This window comes from Oncorhynchus masou, chromosome 9 (assembly GCF_036934945.1).
Source record: "Oncorhynchus masou masou isolate Uvic2021 chromosome 9, UVic_Omas_1.1, whole genome shotgun sequence".
Classification (NCBI taxonomy): Eukaryota; Metazoa; Chordata; class Actinopteri; order Salmoniformes; family Salmonidae; genus Oncorhynchus; species Oncorhynchus masou.
Window position 1 is genome coordinate 83,076,074 of NC_088220.1, and position 20,222 is coordinate 83,096,295.

The 20,222-nt window shown below is 42.5% G+C and overlaps 1 protein-coding gene and 1 long non-coding RNA gene across 2 annotated transcripts in view; both read left to right on the top strand.

The window, feature by feature from the left end:
• Nucleotides 1-3,181, top strand: part of LOC135546679 (neuroserpin-like) — a 55,225-nt gene extending 52,044 nt beyond the window's left edge. The window contains exons 8-9 of the mRNA XM_064975293.1: nt 125-214; nt 326-3,181. Coding sequence (XP_064831365.1) covers nt 125-214; nt 326-402 — 167 coding nt within the window. The 3' untranslated portion in view covers nt 403-3,181. The remainder of the gene's footprint in view (nt 1-124; nt 215-325) is intronic.
• Nucleotides 3,182-14,183: 11,002 nt separating this feature from the next.
• On the top strand, nt 14,184-16,673 carry LOC135546681 (uncharacterized). The gene is made up of 2 exons (XR_010456609.1): nt 14,184-14,269; nt 14,393-16,673. It is a non-coding gene; the product is annotated as an uncharacterized LOC135546681 (long non-coding RNA).
• The last annotated feature ends 3,549 nt before the right edge of the window (nt 16,674-20,222 follow it).

Genomic DNA, 20,222 nt, shown 5'->3' on the forward strand with positions numbered 1-20,222 from the left:
TGGCTTTCTTATCCAATAAGTTTTGAGAAGGAGGCAAGGAGAAAGGAGAGAGAAGTATGCAACTGAGAATCTTCCCTGTGTGTTGAATGTTCTCTCTCTCTCTCTCCCTCTCTGTGTCCTGTAGGAATGATAGCCCTCACCAGGACTCTGGTTCTGTACCCTCAGGTCATGGCTGATCATCCCTTCTTCTTCATCATCAGAAACCGCAGGACAGGTGTGTGCTACGCCGTCGGTCTGTCTGTCCGTCCAGTCAGTCTCTGTCTCCTTCTCTATGTGTCTGACCCTAGTGTCTTCTCTGACGCTTTCTTTCTCTCCTCCTCTCCAGGTTCTATCCTGTTCATGGGCAGGGTTATGACGCCAGAGGTCATTGAGCCTACCGACTTCGACAATGACTCCATGTAACTATGAAGACGGCCAATTGGATTCCAGTGTGCTGCTATCCTGCTATGAGGTCATATGCTCAAAACCAATCAGATCCAGGCAAAACGAGGCCATAAACACAACCTTTCCTCTCCCCATCGCTGGCTGTGTTTTTATACTCTTATCGAGAATATATATTATTCCTATTCTATATATTATATATACATATAATGTGACTGTGTTTTGATACTGTAAGCTTTAACCACAAGAGAGAAGGAGAGAGCTGTAAATACACAACATGACCAAAAGTATGTGGACACCTGCTCATCGAACATCTCATTCCAAACTCATGGGCATTAAAATGGAGTTGGTCCCCCCTTTGCTGCCATAACAGCCTCCACTCTTCTGGGAAGGCTTTCCACTAGATGTTGGAACATTGCTGCCATAACAGCCTCCACTCTTCTGGGAAGGCTTTCCACTAGATGTTGGAACATTGCTGCTATAACAGCCTCCACTCTTCTGGGAAGGCTTTCCACTAGATGTTGGAACATTGCTGCCATAACAGCCTCCACTCTTCTGGGAAGGCTTTCCACTAGATGTTGGAACATTGCTGCTATAACAGCCTCCACTCCTCTGGGAAGGCTTTCCACTAGATGTTGGAACATTGCTGCCATAACAGCCTCCACTCTTCTGGGAAGGCTTTCCACTAGATGTTGGAACATTGCTGCCATAACAGCCTCCACTCTTCTGGGAAGGCTTTCCACTAGATGTTGGAACATTGCTGCTATAGCAGCCTCCACTCTTCTGGGAAGGCTTTCCACTAGATGTAGGAACATTGCTGCTATAACAGCCTCCACTCGTCTGGGAAGGCTTTCCACTAGATGTAGGAACATTGCTGCTATAACAGCCTCCACTCTTCTGGGAAGGCTTTCCACTAGATGTTGGAACATTGCTGCTATAACAGCCTCCACTCCTCTGGGAAGACGTTCCACTAGATGCTGGAACATTGCTGCTATAACAGCCTCCACTCTTCTGGGAAGGTTTTCCACTAGATGTTGGAACATTGCTGCTATAACAGCCTCCACTCCTCTGGGAAGACGTTCCACTAGATGCTGGAACATTGCTGCTATAACAGCCTCCACTCATCTGGGAAGACGTTCCACTAGATGCTGGAACATTGCTTTGGGGACTTACTTCCATTCAGTCACAAGAGCATTAATGAGGTCAGGCACTAATGTTAGGTGATTAGGCCTGGCTCACGGTCGGCGTTACAATTCATCCCAAAGGTGTTCGATGGGGTTGAGGTCAGGACTCTGTGCAGGCCAGTCAAGTTCTCTCACACTGATCTCGACAAACCATTTCCGTATCGCTTTGTGCACGGGGGCATTGTTATGCTTAAACAGGAAAGGGCCTTCCCCAAACTGTTGCCACAAAGTTGGAAGCACAGAATTGTCTAGAATGTCATTGTATACTGTAGCGTTAATATTTCTCTTCACAGGAACTAAGGGGTCTAGCCTGAACCGTGAAAAACAGCACCAGACCATTATTCCTCATCCACCAAACTTTACAGTTGGCACTATGCATTGGGGCAGGTAGTGTTCTCCTGGCATCCGCCAAACCCAGATTCGTCCGTCAGACTGCTAGATGGTTAAGCATGATTCATCGCTCCAGAGAAGGCGTTTCCACTGCTCCACAGACCAATGGCGGCGAGCTTTACACCACTCCAGCCGATGCTTAGCATTCCGCATGGTGATCTGAGGTATTGTGTGCGGCTTCTCGGCCATGGAAACTCATTTCATGAAGCTCCCGACAAACAGTTCTTGTGCTGACGTTGCTTCCAGAGGCAGTTTGGAACTCGGTAGTGAGTGTTGCAACCGAGGACAGAAGTTGTACACGCTACGAACTTCAGCACTCAGCAGTCCCGTTCTGTGAGCTTGTGTGGCCTACCACTTTGCAGCTGAGCCGTTGTTGCTCCTAGACATTTCCACTTCACAATAACAGCACTTAGTTGACCGGGGCAGGTCTAGCAGGGCAAACATTTGAGGAACTGAATTGTTGGAAAGGTGCACGTTGAAAGTCACTGAGATCTTCAAGACGGATCATTCTACTGCCAATGTTTGTCTATGGAGATTGCATGGCTGTGTGCTCGATTTTATTACGCTTGTCAGCAACGGGTGTGGTTGAAATAGCCGAATTCGCTAATTTGAATGGGTGTCCACATACTTTTGAAAATATTAAGGAAAAGTAATGTTTTCTATTATCTATTGGATCAGTAGAAATAAATTATATATCCATGCACTGCTCCTTTAAATTCACTAGCCTCACACACACACACACACACACACACACTGTCGTTTTAAGGTGTGTCTCCCAAACCACCACCATCATGTCCTTGTACATTAACTACTGTCTTAGATACCAGACTAGATATTTATTGCAACAACAACAACAACAACAAAAATGTGTGCAGATAATTTATGTATTTAATCACACAGAATCTTAGTAATTCTATCTTGGTTCCTCTTTTTTTCTCTTTTTTATGCTAAAAGTACTTGGTTACAATCCTGATGAACTAATATGCCTTATGAGTTGTTGATTTTAGTGGAGGTGTTTTTTAGCAGGTAGGTGAACAGGTTGCTAAGAGGTGTGTGCAGTTGGAGACGGCGATGAAACGAGGAGAAATTATAAACACCAGCTGTATTTACTCTTTTACTTGAAAATTAAATATCATCGTGTTCCAGTTACAATTGTCTGGTGTCTTTTTGTATATAATTGTATATAATTGTATTTGGTAACACTACTTTATATTAAATTGCTCTTATACCTGTGCAGTAGCATTGTGATTACTCTACACTCTACTCTAAAGATGACCCTCTGAGGTAAAAGGCCATCTAACAGTAGGGTCACGTTAAGACTGGAAATGACCTTGACAAGCCCTCTGGATGCATCACTATACCTCACAGCAGCGAGAACAGAGTAGGCCTATACCAAATCGGAGCAATATTATTTTTGGGGGCAAGTATGGGACCATCATTTGGCATGGAAGGGGGGAGAGAGAGATCTGATCACAGAAGTAGTCAATGGCACACTGGAGGACAGACAAGACTAGGGAATGAGGCTGCAGCTCAGAGGCTTCCTCTCATCATTGCAGATGATGGAAAGGAAGCTGTAGGCATTATCAAATCACTACAGAACCATGCTGGCAGCATTATCATATCACATCACTACAGAACCATGTTGGCAGCATTATCATATCACTACAGAACCATGCTGGCAGCATTATCATATCACATCACTACAGAACCATGCTGGCAGCATTATCATATCACTACAGAACCATGCTGGCAGCATAATCAAATCACTACAGAACCATGTTGGCAGCATTATCATATCACTACAGAACCATGCTGGCAGCATTATCATACAATGTAGGCAGTATAATATAATTACAGAACAATGTAGGCAGTATAATATTACAGTACAATGTAGGCAGTATAATTTAATTACAGAACAATGTAGGCAGTATAATTTAATTACAGAACAATGTAGGCAGTATAATATAATTACAGAACAATGTAGGCAGTATAATATAATTGCAGAACAATGTAGGCAGTATAATTTAATTACAGAACAATGTAGGCAGTATAATTTAATTACAGAACAATGTAGGCAGTATAATATAATTGCAGAACAATGTAGGCAGTATAATTTAATGTACAGAACAATGTAGGCAGTAGGCAGTATAATTTAATTACAGAACAATGTAGGCAGTATAATATGATTACAGTACAATGTAGGCAGTATAATTTAATTACAGAACAATGTAGGCAGTATAATATAATTGCAGAACAATGTAGGCAGTATAATTTAATTACAGAACAATGTAGGCAGTATAATTTAATTACAGAACAATGTAGGCAGTATAATATGATTACAGTACAATGTAGGCAGTATAATTTAATTACAGAACAATGTAGGCAGTATAATATAATTGCAGAACAATGTAGGCAGTATAATTTAATTACAGAACAATGTAGGCAGTATAATTTAATTACAGAACAATGTAGGCAGTATAATATGATTACAGAACAATGTAGGCAGTATAATTTAATTACAGAACAATGTAGGCAGTATAATTTAATTACAGAACAATGTAGGCAGTATAATATAATTGCAGAACAATGTAGGCAGTATAATTTAATTACAGAACAATGTAGGCAGTATAATTTAATTACAGAACAATGTAGGCAGTATAATATGATTACAGTACAATGTAGGCAGTATAATTTAATTACAGAACAATGTAGGCAGTATAATTTAATTACAGAACAATGTAGGCAGTATAATATAATTACAGAACAATGTAGGCAGTATAATATGATTACAGAACAATGTAGGCAGTATAATATGATTACAGAACAATGTAGGCAGTATAATTTAATTACACAACAATGTAGGCAGTATAATTTAATTACAGAACAATGTAGGCAGTATAATTTAATTACAGAACAATGTAGGCAGTATAATATAATTACACAACAATGTAGGCAGTATAATATAATTACAGAACAATGTAGGCAGTATAATTTAATTACAGAACAATGTAGGCAGTATAATTTAATTACACAACAATGTAGGCAGTATAATTTAATTACACAACAATGTAGGCAGTATAATATAATTACAGAACAATGTAGGCAGTATAATTTAATTACAGAACAATGTAGGCAGTATAATTTAATTACAGAACAATGTATGTAACAGAACAATGTAGGCAGTATAATTTAATTAATATAATATATAATTACACAACAATGCAGGCAGTATAATTTAATTACACAACAATGTAGGCAGTATAATTTAATTACAGAACAATGTAGGCAGTATAATATAATTACACGACAATGTAGGCAGTATAATTTAATTACAGAACAATGTAGGCAGTATAATTTAATTACAGAACAATGTAGGCAGTATAATTTAATTAATATAATATTTAATTACACAACAATGCAGGCAGTATAATTTAATTACACAACAATGTAGGCAGTATAATTTAATTACAGAACAATGTAGGCAGTATAATTTAATTACAGAACAATGTAGGCAGTATAATTTAATTAATATAATATATAATTACACAACAATGCAGGCAGTATAATTTAATTACACAACAATGTAGGCAGTATAATTTAATTACAGAACAATGTAGGCAGTATAATATAATTACAGAACAATGTAGGCAGTATAATTTAATTACAGAACAATGTAGGCAGTATAATTTAATTACAGAGCAATGTAGGCAGTATAATTTAATTACACAACAATGTAGGCAGTATAATTTAATTACAGAACAATGTAGGCAGTATAATATAATTACAGAACAATGTAGGCAGTATAATATAATTACAGAACAATGTAGGCAGTATAATATAATTACAGAACAATGTAGGCAGTATAATTTAATTACAGAACAATGTAGGCAGTATAATTTAATTACAGAACAATGTAGGCAGTATAATTTAATTACAGAACAATGTAGGCAGTATAATTTAATTACAGAACAATGTAGGCAGTATAATTTAATTACAGAACAATGTAGGCAGTATAATTTAATTACAGAACAATGTAGGCAGTATAATATTACAGTACAATGTAGGCAGTATAATATAATTACAGAACAATGTAGGCAGTATAATTTAATTACACAACAATGTAGGCAGTATAATTTAATTACAGAACAATGTAGGCAGTATAATTTAATTACACAACAATGTAGGCAGTATAATCATATCATTACAGAAACCACTTCATACTATTTACATGTGCTATTGAGATGTCCGAGCCACTGTGGGTTCAGTCAAGGGGTGAGTGGGATGTAGAACAGCGTTCTTCCCGAAGAAATAGTGAGCACTGCTGTACAGCGCAGCACGTCCTGTCCCAGAACGTGATTGATCAGCGCGCACATGACCCCACAGTTAATTGAATCAAAGGTTGTTGGAGGCCTTGCGCCAGAATAAAAGTGGGAAAGTCCTTAATTCGCTTCAAGCACAGACTTGCTTTCCTTTGAGCTCAAATTTAATTGTGTTTATGGGAATGGAGCATTAATCTATATCTTTCACATATTTAATGTTTTTTTTTCTCAAACCAAGAAAAGCTCATTTCTGTATCTGTGTCACTACAGAGCCAGGTTCGATCCCGGGCTGTGTTGCAGCCGACTGCGACCCAGAGACCCATGAGGTGGCACAAAATTGGCCCAGCGTCGTCCGTGTTAGGAAGGGTTTGGCCTGTTGGAATGTCCTTGTCCCATCGCACTCTTGCGACTCCTTGTGGAGTCGCTAGAGCGCTGTACGATGTTTCCTCCAACACATTGGTGTGGCTGGCTTCTGGGTTAAGCGAGCAGTGTGTCAAGAAGCAGTGTGTCTGGGCAGGGTTGTGTTTCGGGAAGACACATGGCTCTCGACCTTCGCCTCTCCCAAGTCCGTATGGGAGTTGATGCGATGGGACAAGACTGTAAAAATGGGTAAAAAGTAAAACAAATATGTGATCATCCTTAGGCCTAGACTACTTGTCACTTCAAACAGGCAAGAAATTCTGGAATTGTTTTAAGATTTTCATACTATGGATTTTAACATATTTGATTTTGAATTTTTGGAAGCTTTCGTATATCAAAAAATATATATCTAAAAATGATGTGATTAAAATATTGAATTTGGCTCATAGAAACACATTGAATAACACATTCATAAATGAATGAATGTCGGTCAGGCCAGGGTGTGACATGGGTTCATGTTGTATTTCGTATTGGGGTTTTGTTGGTATTGGGATTTGCGGCTGAGTAGGGGTGTTGCATAGGTTTGGCTGCCTGAGGCGGTTCTCAATCAGAGTCAGGTGATTCTCGTTGTCTCTGATTGGGAACCGTATTAAGGTAGCCTGGGTTTCACTTTGTATTTCGTGGGTGATTGTTCCTGTCTCTGTGTTAGTGTTCACCAGACAGACTCGGTCACTTTTGGATTTTCTTTTTTTCTTGTATTGGAAGAAGAAGAGTACGAGCGCCATTCTCCTTGCGGAGATGGTGCTAAATACATCATCACGGTCGGTCCCTGGGATTGGGCTGGCTAACACGATTCGTTTTGCTTGGAAGGAAAAGGAGTTGGAGCCTTTAGGAACGAGAATCTTTTGGAAGGATTATATTGATGGGGATTCTAAAGCTGACGGTGAAGGACGTGTTTTGTTTCCAAGGCAACTCGTTGGAGGGAGCATACGACGTGGTGCTATATACAGAGGAAAAACACGATGATATCCTGAGAAGGGCAAGAGCAGTGGGAGGTGAGAGGCCGATGTGCCACTACGAAATATCAAGCCTGGCGAAGAATAACTTTAGGGTTGTAACTGTTAACATTTACAACCCTTACGTTAAGGATGAAGAGGTGAGGGCTTTTCTGGGGAGATACATGGATAACGTTTCCTCAGCTAGGCACCTCAAAGACTCCCTTGGGTTTTGGAATGGGAGGAGAGGTTTCCAGGCCCTCCTCAGGGAGGACCCAAAGGGACATGGTGGCTACCTCCATCCTCCTGCTATGTTCTCCCTTGGGGCTGACAGTGGGACATTGTTTTATGCACGTCAGCCCCCATTTTGCAGGGGCTGTATGGCCTACGGTCACATTTTCGCCTCGTGCAGCATGAGAAAATGCAGATTTTGTGGATCTGAGGATCACGAGGCGAGGGATTGTGACAAGCCTAAGACATGCCATGGGTGTGGCTCGTCAGCACACCTGTGGCGGGGGTGCCCGGCCCGTCAGAGGTCATATGCGTCTGCGGCTGGGGGGGGGAGCAGGAGCGGGGGATGGGGGAAGAAGAGGAGGGGAAGGAAGCACGCCTCATGACAAGAGTACAAGTCCAGAGGGGAAGGCCACAAGGAAGGAAGAGGAGCAAGAAGCGGCGGATGGAAGAGAGAAGGAAACGGAAGGCACGGGAGTAGGAGAACCAGGAAAAGCAGTAGAAGAAGGCAACCGAGTGGAGGAGCATGAGAGAGAAGAAAGCGAGGGAGGAGTGGTGGAGAAGAAGACGGTGGAAGAGCAAGTGGACTGGGGGGAAAGTGACATGGTGGAAGAGATGAGGGGTATGGTGGAGGAGCTGGCGGGGGGAGGGGGTGGTATCTCTCCACTGCCGCCATCACCAAAGAAGAGAATGAAGAGGAGGGTGCGATTGGTCGACAGTGAGGGGGAGGGGATGGCCAAGAGAGTGATGGGGGTGGGAGAAACCTCTGGGTTGCTGCTGGTTTCCCAAGACTCTCAACTTCATTTGGGTGGGGACACACCTAACAAGACTCAGGACTGGGTACAGGAGGAGGTGGGGAGTTTTTTGTTTGGGGACTCAGCCTCCCCAATTTTTTTCCAAACCAGCTGCAACACTGGGGAGGGGGAGGATTGTGGGGGTAGACCCAGGGTGCAGGGCACCCCGAAGCCAAACACTATTCCTGCATCCTGGCATGGTGTGATGGAGGAAGAGGGGTGGATGTCGGGATTACAGATGGTGTTCTCACCGGTAGATATGGAGCAGGGGAGCATCGGGTGAGTCTCCTGTTTTTGTTTTTTTTCTGTCTGAGTTTAGAATTTGAGTGTATTACATGTTTTATTTTTTTCATGGAGTCTAATTTTACTTTTGTTAGTTTAAATGTAAGGGGTTTAAGAGATATTGTTAAGAGGAGGGTGGTTTTTAGTTATTTGGAGGGTGTGGGGTTTGATTTTTGTTTTTTACAGGAGGTTCACCTGAGGGATGGAGGGGATGTTAGTAGATTTAAGAGGGAGTGGGACAAGGGGGAGTCGGTTTGGGGTGTAGGGGGGGTGTAGGGAGGATTCTTTTGTGGTAATGCAGGGGAGGGTTATAGGGGTGGATGTCACGATAAGGGATTGTAAATTTAGATTAGTGGTGGTGTATGGGCCACAGGTGGTGGCAGACAGGAAGGAGATGGTGGACTGTCTGACGCCCCTGTGTGTCACAAATAGGAAATTAGTGATAGGGGGGGATTTTAATACAGATTTAGGAAGAGGGGGGGATAACAGTGCAGGCGCCATTGCTAGGCTAATGGCTTGCCATGGTCTGGTAGATGGTGGTATGCACACTACTCCGAAAATGGACGGTCCTACATGGCATAACTCCAGGGGGGTTGAGCGGAGGCTCGATTATATTTTTGTACCCAGGTCTTTGGGAAAGTTGTCTGGGCGGCTGTTGCCCGTTTTCTTTTCGGAATACGACGGGGTGCTCCTGCAGGTGGGGTCGCCAGTCTGCCTCTTTGGTAAGGGGTACTGGAGGCTAGATCGGGATGTGCTGGAGGAGCAGGCTTTTGTTGACGGGTTTTATGTTTTCTTTAGGAGGCTTGAGGGTCTCCGGTCCATGTGCGAGGGGGTGTTAGAGTGGTGGGAATTAGTTAAGGTGAGGATTAGGGCTTTTATAATAGGGTATTGCAAGAGGAAAAAAAGGGAGGAGAGGAGGGAGGTGGATCGTATCCAAAGGTTAATTGAACTCGAATACGAGGCAGGCAACCTCGGCGGGTCGTTTGACTGGGAGAGATCCTCAACCCTAAAGGCGCAGCTCAGGGAGTTGCAGGAGCGGAAGGCTCGAGCTTTCCTGGAGCGTGCGCATAGCGGCTTTCTAGAACATAATGAGACTTGTTCTGCTATGTTCTTTAAGTTGGTTAGGGCAAGACAGAGTAGGAAGGTAATGCATGGTGTTAGGGAAGAAAATGGTAGTATAGTTAGAGAACCAGAGGATATGGTCAGGGTGACAACTGATCATTTCCAAGGTTTATTTAAGGAAAGGGAAATAGATGTAGAGCAGGGAAATGTGTTTTTAGAACACTTGTCCAGGCGGTTGCCGGAGGACATTAGAGAAGTGATGGAGGCCCAGATCTCACTAGAAGAGGTTGAGAGCGCTCTTAGGAGGATGGGAAAAGGGAAGGTGCCTGGGATGGATGGGCTGCCGGCTGAGTTTTATCTCCAGTTTTGGGGTATACTTAGACCAGTGGTCCTTGAAGTCTTGAAGGCCATCCTTGAGACGGGGGTCCCGGGGGGGATCAATGGCTGTTGGTGTGCTGTCACTTTTATATAAGAAGGGGGAAGTAACAGACCTTGGCAACTGGCGGCCATTGACCATGCTGTGTGTAGATTACAAGCTACTTGCAAAGGTTTTAGCAGACCGGTTGCGCACAGCCCTTCCCTACGTCGTTCATGAGGATCAGACGTGCGGGGTAGAGGGCCTCTCTATTTAATGGAACCTACAGTTAATCAGGGACTCCATCGCTTGGGTTGAAGATAGAGGACTGCCTTTTATGGTAGCAGCGCTAGATCAGGCGAAAGCCTTCGATCGCGTGAATAGATCCTTTTTATTCAGAGTGTCAGGTCGATTAGGATTTGGGGAGAAGTTTATAGGATGGATTCGTACATTATATGTCGGAGCGGGGTGCCGAGTTAGTGTAAATAGTCACTTGGGTGACGTTTTGACCTCTCGTCTGGGGTCAGGCAGGGGTGCCCACTCTCGGCTCTCCTCTTCGTTCTGTACATGGAGCCTCTGGGGGCTGCCATTAGGGCAGACACAGGGGTGGAAGGTCTGCTGATCCCTGGAAGTGGTGGACTGCGTGTTAAGATGACGCAGTACGCCGACGACACTTCCTTGTTGTTGTGCAAGGACTCGTGCCTGACAAGGTCCCTTGCCATCTTTGGGGATTTCACTCGAGCGTCAGGAGCAGTTCTGAACCATGCAAAGTCTTCCGTCAAGTTTTTTGGAAGATGGCGCGGTAGAACGGATGTGCCTGGGGGGTTATCTCTCTGTGAGGGGGCCCTGAGGATTCTCGGGGTCCATTTTGAGACCTCCGGCTCAGCGACGCTAAACTGGAACATGCATATCGCAGTGGTACAGAGGAAGCTAGCAATGTGGAAAGCTAGGTATTTGTCTTTTATGGGCAAAGTCCTGGTCCTAAAGGTGGATGTGTTGCCGTCGCTTTTGTATTTGGCATACATCTACCCATTGCCGGCTTGTCTGAGAAGGCCTCTAGTGAAGCTTGTGTTTCAGTTTATGTGGAGTGGCAGGTATGAGTGGGTCGCCAGGGCACGCATGATCTGTCCCATCGGGGAGGGAGGTAGGGGGGTACCACATTTCCCCCTCAAGCTGGACACAATTTTTGTTTCTTTCTTGTTAACGGAGCTTGCTCAGCCAGTGATACACCCGTCCGGTTACCTCCTGCGGGTATTTTTCTCGTATCAGGCGAGAAGCATAATGGTGTGGTCTAACACGGGTCCTCGGGCGGAACAGCTGCCGTGGCACTTTGGTCATGCGGCCAAGTGGCTGCGTGCTGCGCACCCAGAGGTTGAAGTTGCCCGAGTAGGTTTAGATCATAGGCACCTGTACGAGGAGGTCAGAAAGGCAGAGAGTCCGGCGCCTGTAGTAGGCATCTCGGAAGTGGTCTGGGAGGGAGTGCAGGTGAGGGGTCTGGACAACAGGCTCAAGGACCTGAATTGGTTGAGCCTTCATAAGTGTTTGCCGGTACGTTCCATCTTGTACCGGTATAGTTTAGTGCAATCCCCCACCTGTCCAAGATCTTCTTGTGGCAGGGAGGAGACTGTGCGCCATGTCTTTTGGGACTGTGCCTTTGCTGGAGTAGTATGGGCTAGGGCACGGGTGTTGTTAGGTTTGGTAAAGGGGGATTTTGTATTGACGTGGGCCAGGTTAGAGAGGGGTGTAGGGAGAGCGAGAGGGACGGATAGGGACAGGTTTCTGCTCTGGCTTCTCATTAGTCTCTTTAAACGGGGGCTGTGGGAAGCAAGGCTGAACATGGAGAAGACAGGGAGAGATTGGGGGTTGGAAGGGATAGTGAGGAGAGTGGAAGGAGATTTGAGGGGGAGGATGAAGAGGGAGGAGAGGAAGTGGGGCAGCATGCTGCTCGGGAGAGGTGGAAGGGGGGGGGGGTTTAGGGCTGGGTGTCATTTAGATTTGTAAGAGGATAGATTAGGGACAGGGAGATAGGGGAAGGTATTTTGTAGGGTGACGGGGAGGGAAGATGCTCTCCTGAGGTTTTGTTTTGGGTTTATGTTTAGTTTAATTTAATTAGTTTAATTAAAAATAGCATTAATTGAGTATGTATGTAAATTATGAGTTGTAAAGAATGAATGGTATTGATGATAAATTTTTTTTTTTAAATAGGCTGTACTTAGGTTTCACGTTACGTTTTGTTGTTTTGTATTTTGTCTCAGTATTTTCATGTATTCGTCATTTGTTTCATTAAACAACATGAGTAACCAACACGCTGCATTTCGGTCCGACTCTCTTGCAACAAACGAAGAACACCGTTACAGAATCACCCACCACACACGGACCGAGTGGCGTGGGAACAGGCAGCTGGAGCAGCGAAGGGAGGACGTTATGGACAGCAGAGGCTTGGAGTATACGACGTGGGAAGAAATAGACAGGTGGGCGGCCGACCCAGAGAGAGTGCCGGAGCCCGCCTGGGATTCGCTGGAGCAGTGCGAAGAGGGCTATAGGAGAATGGAGTCGAAAAGAAAGACATTTTTAGTAGGCCTACTAATGCTGTATATTTTGTATATTTGATCATACACTACACAGTTGTTTTTACTTGTCCTGGGGTTTGAGTTGTGACTGGACTGTGTCTGATATCTTATCAGGCAGGTACATGATGCTGTCCTACTGGCACAGGGAACAGTGGGGTCAGAGGTCAGCCTCACAGCAATCCCAACTGTGTACAACATAGACATCACTCTGACCCTCCACCTCCATCCTCTCAATCCCTTCCCTCTTTCATACAACACTCCTGTACCTTCTTATGATGACTGTTTAATGACCCCTGTGCTTCATGTGACAGGACACACACACAGGATAATGGGTCACATTCAGAATGTCCCATCCTGTCTGTCAACAGTAGTTCATTTATTCATATCCAGTAGCATCAGAATTATTTTTTAATAATGGTGTTGACACCATTTCCCCCTGAAACCTCAACAGGCAGAGACTGTGGACCTGAACAGACTCATCCTCTCACGCACGCTCTTGATTGGTCCCCTTGTCCCGTCCAACCCCCACCTCCTTGTCTTAGTAGTTCTCCGCCTCATTGATCTCTGCTTCTTGGTCTCTCGGGACAACAACACTCTAGAGCACTGAGTGTTCATTACCTTGGTCTCTCTGGACAACAACACTCTAGAGTACTGAGTGTCCATTTACCTTGGTCTCTCTGGACAACAACACTCTAGAGCACTGAGTGTTCATTACCTTGGTCTCTCGGGACAACAACACTCTAGAGCACTGAGTGTTCATTACCTTGGTCTCTCTAGACAACAACACTCTAGAGCACTGAGTGTTCATTACCTTGGTCTCTCTGGACAACAACACTCTAGAGCACTGAGTGTCCATTACCTTGGTCTCTCTGGACAACAACACTCTAGAGCACTGAGTGTTCATTACCTTGGTCTCTCTCTCTCTCTCTCTCTCTCTCTCTCTCTCTCTCTCTCTCTCTCTCTCTCTCTCTCTCTCTCTCTCTCTCTCTCTCTCTCTCTCTCTCTCTCTCTCTCTCTCTCTCTCTCTCTCTCTCTCTCTCTCTCTGTGTCCTGTAGGAATGATAGCCCTCACCAGGACTCTGGTTCTGTACCCTCAGGTCATGAATGTTTTCTCTCTCTCTCTCTGTGTCCTGTAGGAATGATAGCCCTCACCAGGACTCTGGTTCTGTACCCTCAGGTCATGAATGTTTTCTCTCTCTCTCTCTCTCTCTCTCTCTCTCTCTCTCTCTCTCTCTCTCTCTCTCTGTGTCCTGTAGGAATGATAGCCCTCACCAGGACTCTGGTTCTGTACCCTCAGGTCATGGCTGATCATCCCTTCTTCTTCATCATCAGAAACCGCAGGACAGGTGTGTGCTACGCCGTCGGTCTGTCTGTCCGTCCGTCCGTCCGTCCAGTCAGTCTCTGTCTCCTTCTCTATGTGTCTGACCCTAGTGTCTTCTCCGACGCTTTCTTTCTCTCCTCCTCTCCAGGTTCTATCCTGTTCATGGGCAGGGTTATGACGCCAGAGGTCATTGAGCCTACCGACTTCGACAATGACTCCATGTAACTATGAAGACGGCCAATTGGATTCCAGTGTGCTGCTATCCTGCTATGAGGTCATATGCTCAAAACCAATCAGATCCAGGCAAAACGAGGCCATAAACACAACCTTTCCTCTCCCCATCGCTGGCTGTGTTTTTATACTCTTATCGAGAATATATATTATTCCTATTCTATATATTATATATACATATAATGTGACTGTGTTTTGATACTGTAAGCTTTAACCACAAGAGAGAAGGAGAGAGATGTAAATACACAACATGACCAAAAGTATGTGGACACCTGCTCATCGAACATCTCATTCCAAACTCATGGGCATTAATATGGAGTTGGTCCCCCCTTTGCTACTATAACAGCCTCCACTCTTCTGGGAAGGCTTTCCACTAGATGTTGGAACATTGCTGCTATAACAGCCTCCACTCTTCTGGGAAGGCTTTCCACTAGATGTTGGAACATTGCTGCTATAACAGCCTCCACTCCTCTGGGAAGACGTTCCACTAGATGCTGGAACATTGCTGCTATAACAGCCTCCACTCATCTGGGAAGACGTTCCACTAGATGCTGGAACATTGCTTTGGGGACTTACTTCCATTCAGCCACAAGAGCATTAATGAGGTCAGGCACTGATGTTAGGTGATTAGGCCTGGCTCACGGTCGGCGTTACAATTCATCCCAAAGGTGTTCGATGGGGTTGAGGTCAGGACTCTGTGCAGGCCAGTCAAGTTCTCTCACACTGATCTCGACAAACCATTTCCGTATCGCTTTGTGCACGGGGGCATTGTTATGCTTAAACAGGAAAGGGCCTTCCCCAAACTGTTGCCACAAAGTTGGAAGCACAGAATTGTCTAGAATGTCATTGTATACTGTAGCGTTAATATTTCTCTTCACAGGAACTAAGGAGCCTGAACCGTGAAAAACAGCACCAGACCATTATTCCTCATCCACCAAACTTTACAGTTGGCACTATGCATTGGGGCAGGTAGTGTTCTCCTGGCATCCGCCAAACCCAGATTCGTCCGTCAGATTGCTAGATGGTTAAGCATGATTCATCGCTCCAGAGAAGGCGTTTCCACTGCTCCACAGACCAATGGCGGCGAGCTTTACACCACTCCAGCCGATGCTTAGCATTCCGCATGGTGATCTGAGGCTTGTGTGCGGCTTCTCGGCCATGGAAACTCATTTCATGAAGCTCCCGACAAACAGTTCTTGTGCTGACGTTGCTTCCAGAGGCAGTTTGGAACTCGGTAGTGAGTGTTGCAACCGAGGACAGAAGTTGTACACGCTACGAACTTCAGCACTCAGCAGTCCCGTTCTGTGAGCTTGTGTGGCCTACCACTTTGCAGCTGAGCCGTTGTTGCTCCTAGACGTTTCCACTTCACAATAACAGCACTTAGTTGACCGGGGCAGGTCTAGCAGGGCAAACATTTGAGGAACTGAATTGTTGGAAAGGTGCACGTTGAAAGTCACTGAGCTCTTCAGTACGGATCATTCTACTGCCAATGTTTGTCTATGGAGATTGCATGGCTGTGTGCTCGATTTTATTACGCTTGTCAGCAACGGGTGTGGTTGAAATAGCCGAATTCGCTAATTTGAATGGGTGTCCACATACTTTTGAAAATATTAAAGAAAAGTCATGTTTTCTATTATCTATTGGATCAGTAGAAATAAATTATATATCCATGCACTGCTCCTTTAAATTCACTAGCCTCACACACACACACACACATACACTGTCGTTTTAAGGTGTGTCTCCCAAACCACCACCATCATATCCTTGTACATTAACTACTGTCTTAGATACCAGACTAGATATTTATTGCAACAACAACAACAACAAAAATGTGTGCAGATAATTTATGTATTTAATCACACAGAATCTTAGTAATTCTATCTTGGTTCCTCTTTTTTTTTCTCTTTTTTATGCTAAAAGTACTTGGTTACAATCCTGATGAACTAATATGCCTTATGAGTTGTTGATTTTAGTGGAGGTGTTTTTTAGCAGGTAGGTGAACAGGTTGCTAAGAGGTGTGTGCAGTTGGAGATGGCGATGAAACAGGGAGAAATTATAAACACCAGCTGTATTTACTCTTTTACTTGAAAATTAAATATCATCGTGTTCCAGTTACAATTGTCTGGTGTCTTTTTGTATATAATTGTATATAATTGTATTTGGTAACACTACTTTATATTAAATTGCTCTTATACCTGTGCAGTAGCATTGTGATTACTCTACACTCTACTCTAATGATGACCCTCTGAGGTAAAAGGCCATCTAACAGTAGGGTCACGTTAAGACTGGAAATGACCTTGACAAGCCCTCTGGATGCATCACTATACCTCACAGCAGCGAGAACAGAGTAGGCCTATACCAAATCGGAGCAATATTATTTTTGGGGGCAAGTATGGGACCATCATTTGGCATGGAAGGGGGGAGAGAGAGATCTGATCACAGAAGTAGTCAATGGCACACTGGAGGACAGACAAGACTAGGGAATGAGGCTGCAGCTCAGAGGCTTCCTCTCATCATTGCAGATGATGGAAAGGAAGCTGTAGGCATTATCAAATCACTACAGAACCATGCTGGCAGCATTATCATATCACTACAGAACCATGCTGGCAGCATTATCATATCACTACAGAACCATGCTGGCAGCATAATCAAATCACTACAGAACCATGTTGGCAGCATTATCATATCACTACAGAACCATGCTGGCAGCATTATCATACAATGTAGGCAGTATAATATAATTACAGTACAATGTAGGCAGTATAATATAATTACAGTACAATGTAGGCAGTATAATTGAATTACAGAACAATGTAGGCAGTATAATTTAATTACAGAACAATGTAAGCAGTATAATATAATTACAGAACAATGTAGGCAGTATAATATAATTACAGAACAATGTAGGCAGTATAATATAATTACACGACAATGTAGGCAGTATAATATAATTACAGAACAATGTAGGCAGTATAATTTAATTACACGACAATGTAGGCAGTATAATATAATTACAGAACAATGTAGGCAGTATAATTTAATTACAGAACAATGTAACAATAATATAATTACAGTAGGCAGTATAATATAATTACAGAACAATGTAGGCAGTATAATATAATTACAGAACAATGTAGGCAGTATAATATAATTACAGAACAATGTAGGCAGTATAATATAATTACACGACAATGTAGGCAGTATAATATAATTACACGACAATGTAGGCAGTATAATATAATTACAGAACAATGTAGGCAGTATAATATAATTACAGTAGGCAGTATTATTTAATTACAATGTAGGCAGTATAATATAATTACAGAACAATGTAGGCAGTATAATTTAATTACAGAACAATGTAGACAGTATAATATAATTACAATGTAGGCAGTATAATATAATTACAGTACAATGTAAGTATAATATAATTACAGGACAATGTAGGCAGTATAATTTAATTACAGAACAATGTAGGCAATAATTTAATTACAGTACAATGTAGGCAGTATAATATAATTACAGAACAATGTAGGCAGTATAATATAATTACAGAACAATGTAGGCAGTATAATATAATTACAGTAGGCAGTATAATATAATTACACGACAATGTAGGCAGTATAATATAATTACAGAACAATGTAGGCAGTATAATATAATTACACGACAATGTAGGCAGTATAATATAATTACAGAGCAATGTAGGCAGTATTATTTAATTACAGAACAATGTAGGCAGTATAATACAATTACAGAACAATGTAGGCAGTATAATACAATTACAGAACAATGTAGGCAGTATAATATAATTACAGAACAATGTAGGCAGTATAATATAATTACAGAGCAATGTAGGCAGTATAATTTAATTACAGAACAATGTAGGCAGTATAATTTAATTACAGAACAATGTAGGCAGTATAATTTAATTACAGAACAATGTAAGCAGTATAATATAATTACAGAACAATGTAGGCAGTATAATTTAATTACACAACAATGTAGGCAGTATAATTTAATTACAGAACAATGTAGGCAGTATAATATAATTACAGAACAATGTAGGCAGTATAATTTAATTACACAACAATGTAGGCAGTATAATTTAATTACACAACAATGTAGGCAGTATAATATAATTACAGAACAATGTAGGCAGTATAATATAATTACAGAACAATGTAGGCAGTATAATATAATTACAGAACAATGTAGGCAGTATAATATAATTACAGAACAATGTAGGCAGTATAATTTAATTACACAACAATGTAGGCAGTATAATATAATTACAGAACAATGTAGGCAGTTTAATATAATTACAGAACAATGTAGGCAGTATAATATAATTACAGAACAATGTAGGCAATGTAGGCAGTATAATATAATTACAGAACAATGTAGGCAGTATAATTTAATTACACGACAATGTAGGCAGTATAATATAATTACAGAACAATGTAGGCAGTATAATTTAATTACAGAACAATGTAAGCAGTATAATATAATTACAGAACAATGTAGGCAGTATTATTTAATTACAGAACAATGTAGGCAGTATAATTTAATTACAGAACAATGTAAGCAGTATAATATAATTACAGAACAATGTAGGCAGTATAATTAATTACAGAACAATGTAGGCAGTATAATAATAATTACAGAACAATGTAGGCAGTATAATATAATTACAGAACAATGTAGGCAGTATAATATAATTACAGAACAATGTAGGCAGTATAAAGGCCTTGCGCCAGAATAAAAGTGGGAAAGTCCTTAATTCGCTTCAAGCACAGACTTGCTTTCCTTTGAGCTCAAATTCAATTGTGTTTATGGGAATGGAGCATTAATCTATATCTTTCACATATTTAATGTTTTTTTTTTCTCAAACCAAGAAAAGCTCATTTCTGTATCTGTGTCACTACAGAGCCAGGTTCGATCCCGGGCTGTGTTGCAGCCGACCGCGACCCAGAGACCCATGAGGTGGCACAAAATTGGCCCAGTGTCGTCCGTGTTAGGAAGGGTTTGGACTGTTGGAATGTCCTTGTCCCATCGCGCTCTTGCGACTCCTTGTGGAGTCGCTAGAGCGCTGTACGATGTTTCCTCCAACACATTGGTGTGGCTGGCTTCTGAGTTAAGCGAGCAGTGTGTCAAGAAGCAGTGTGTCTGGGCAGGGTTGTGTTTCGGGAAGACACATGGCTCTCGACCTTCGCCTCTCCCAAGTCCGTATGGGAGTTGATGCGATGGGACAAGACTGTAAAAATGGGTAAAAAGTAAAACAAATATGTGATCATCCTTAGGCCTAGACTACTTGTCACTTCAAACAGGCAAGAAATTCTGGAATTGTTTTAAGATTTTCATACTATGGATTTTAACATATTTGATTTTGAATTTTTGGAAGCTTTCGTATATCAAAAAATATATATCTAAAAATGATGTGATTAAAATATTGAATTTGGCTCATAGAAACACATTGAATAACACATTCATAAATGAATGAATGTCGGTCAGGCCAGGGTGTGACATGGGTTCATGTTGTATTTCGTATTGGGGTTTTGTTGGTATTGGGATTTGCGGCTGAGTAGGGGTGTTGCATAGGTTTGGCTGCCTGAGGCGGTTCTCAATCAGAGTCAGGTGATTCTCGTTGTCTCTGATTGGGAACCGTATTAAGGTAGCCTGGGTTTCACTTTGTATTTCGTGGGTGATTGTTCCTGTCTCTGTGTTAGTGTTCACCAGACAGACTC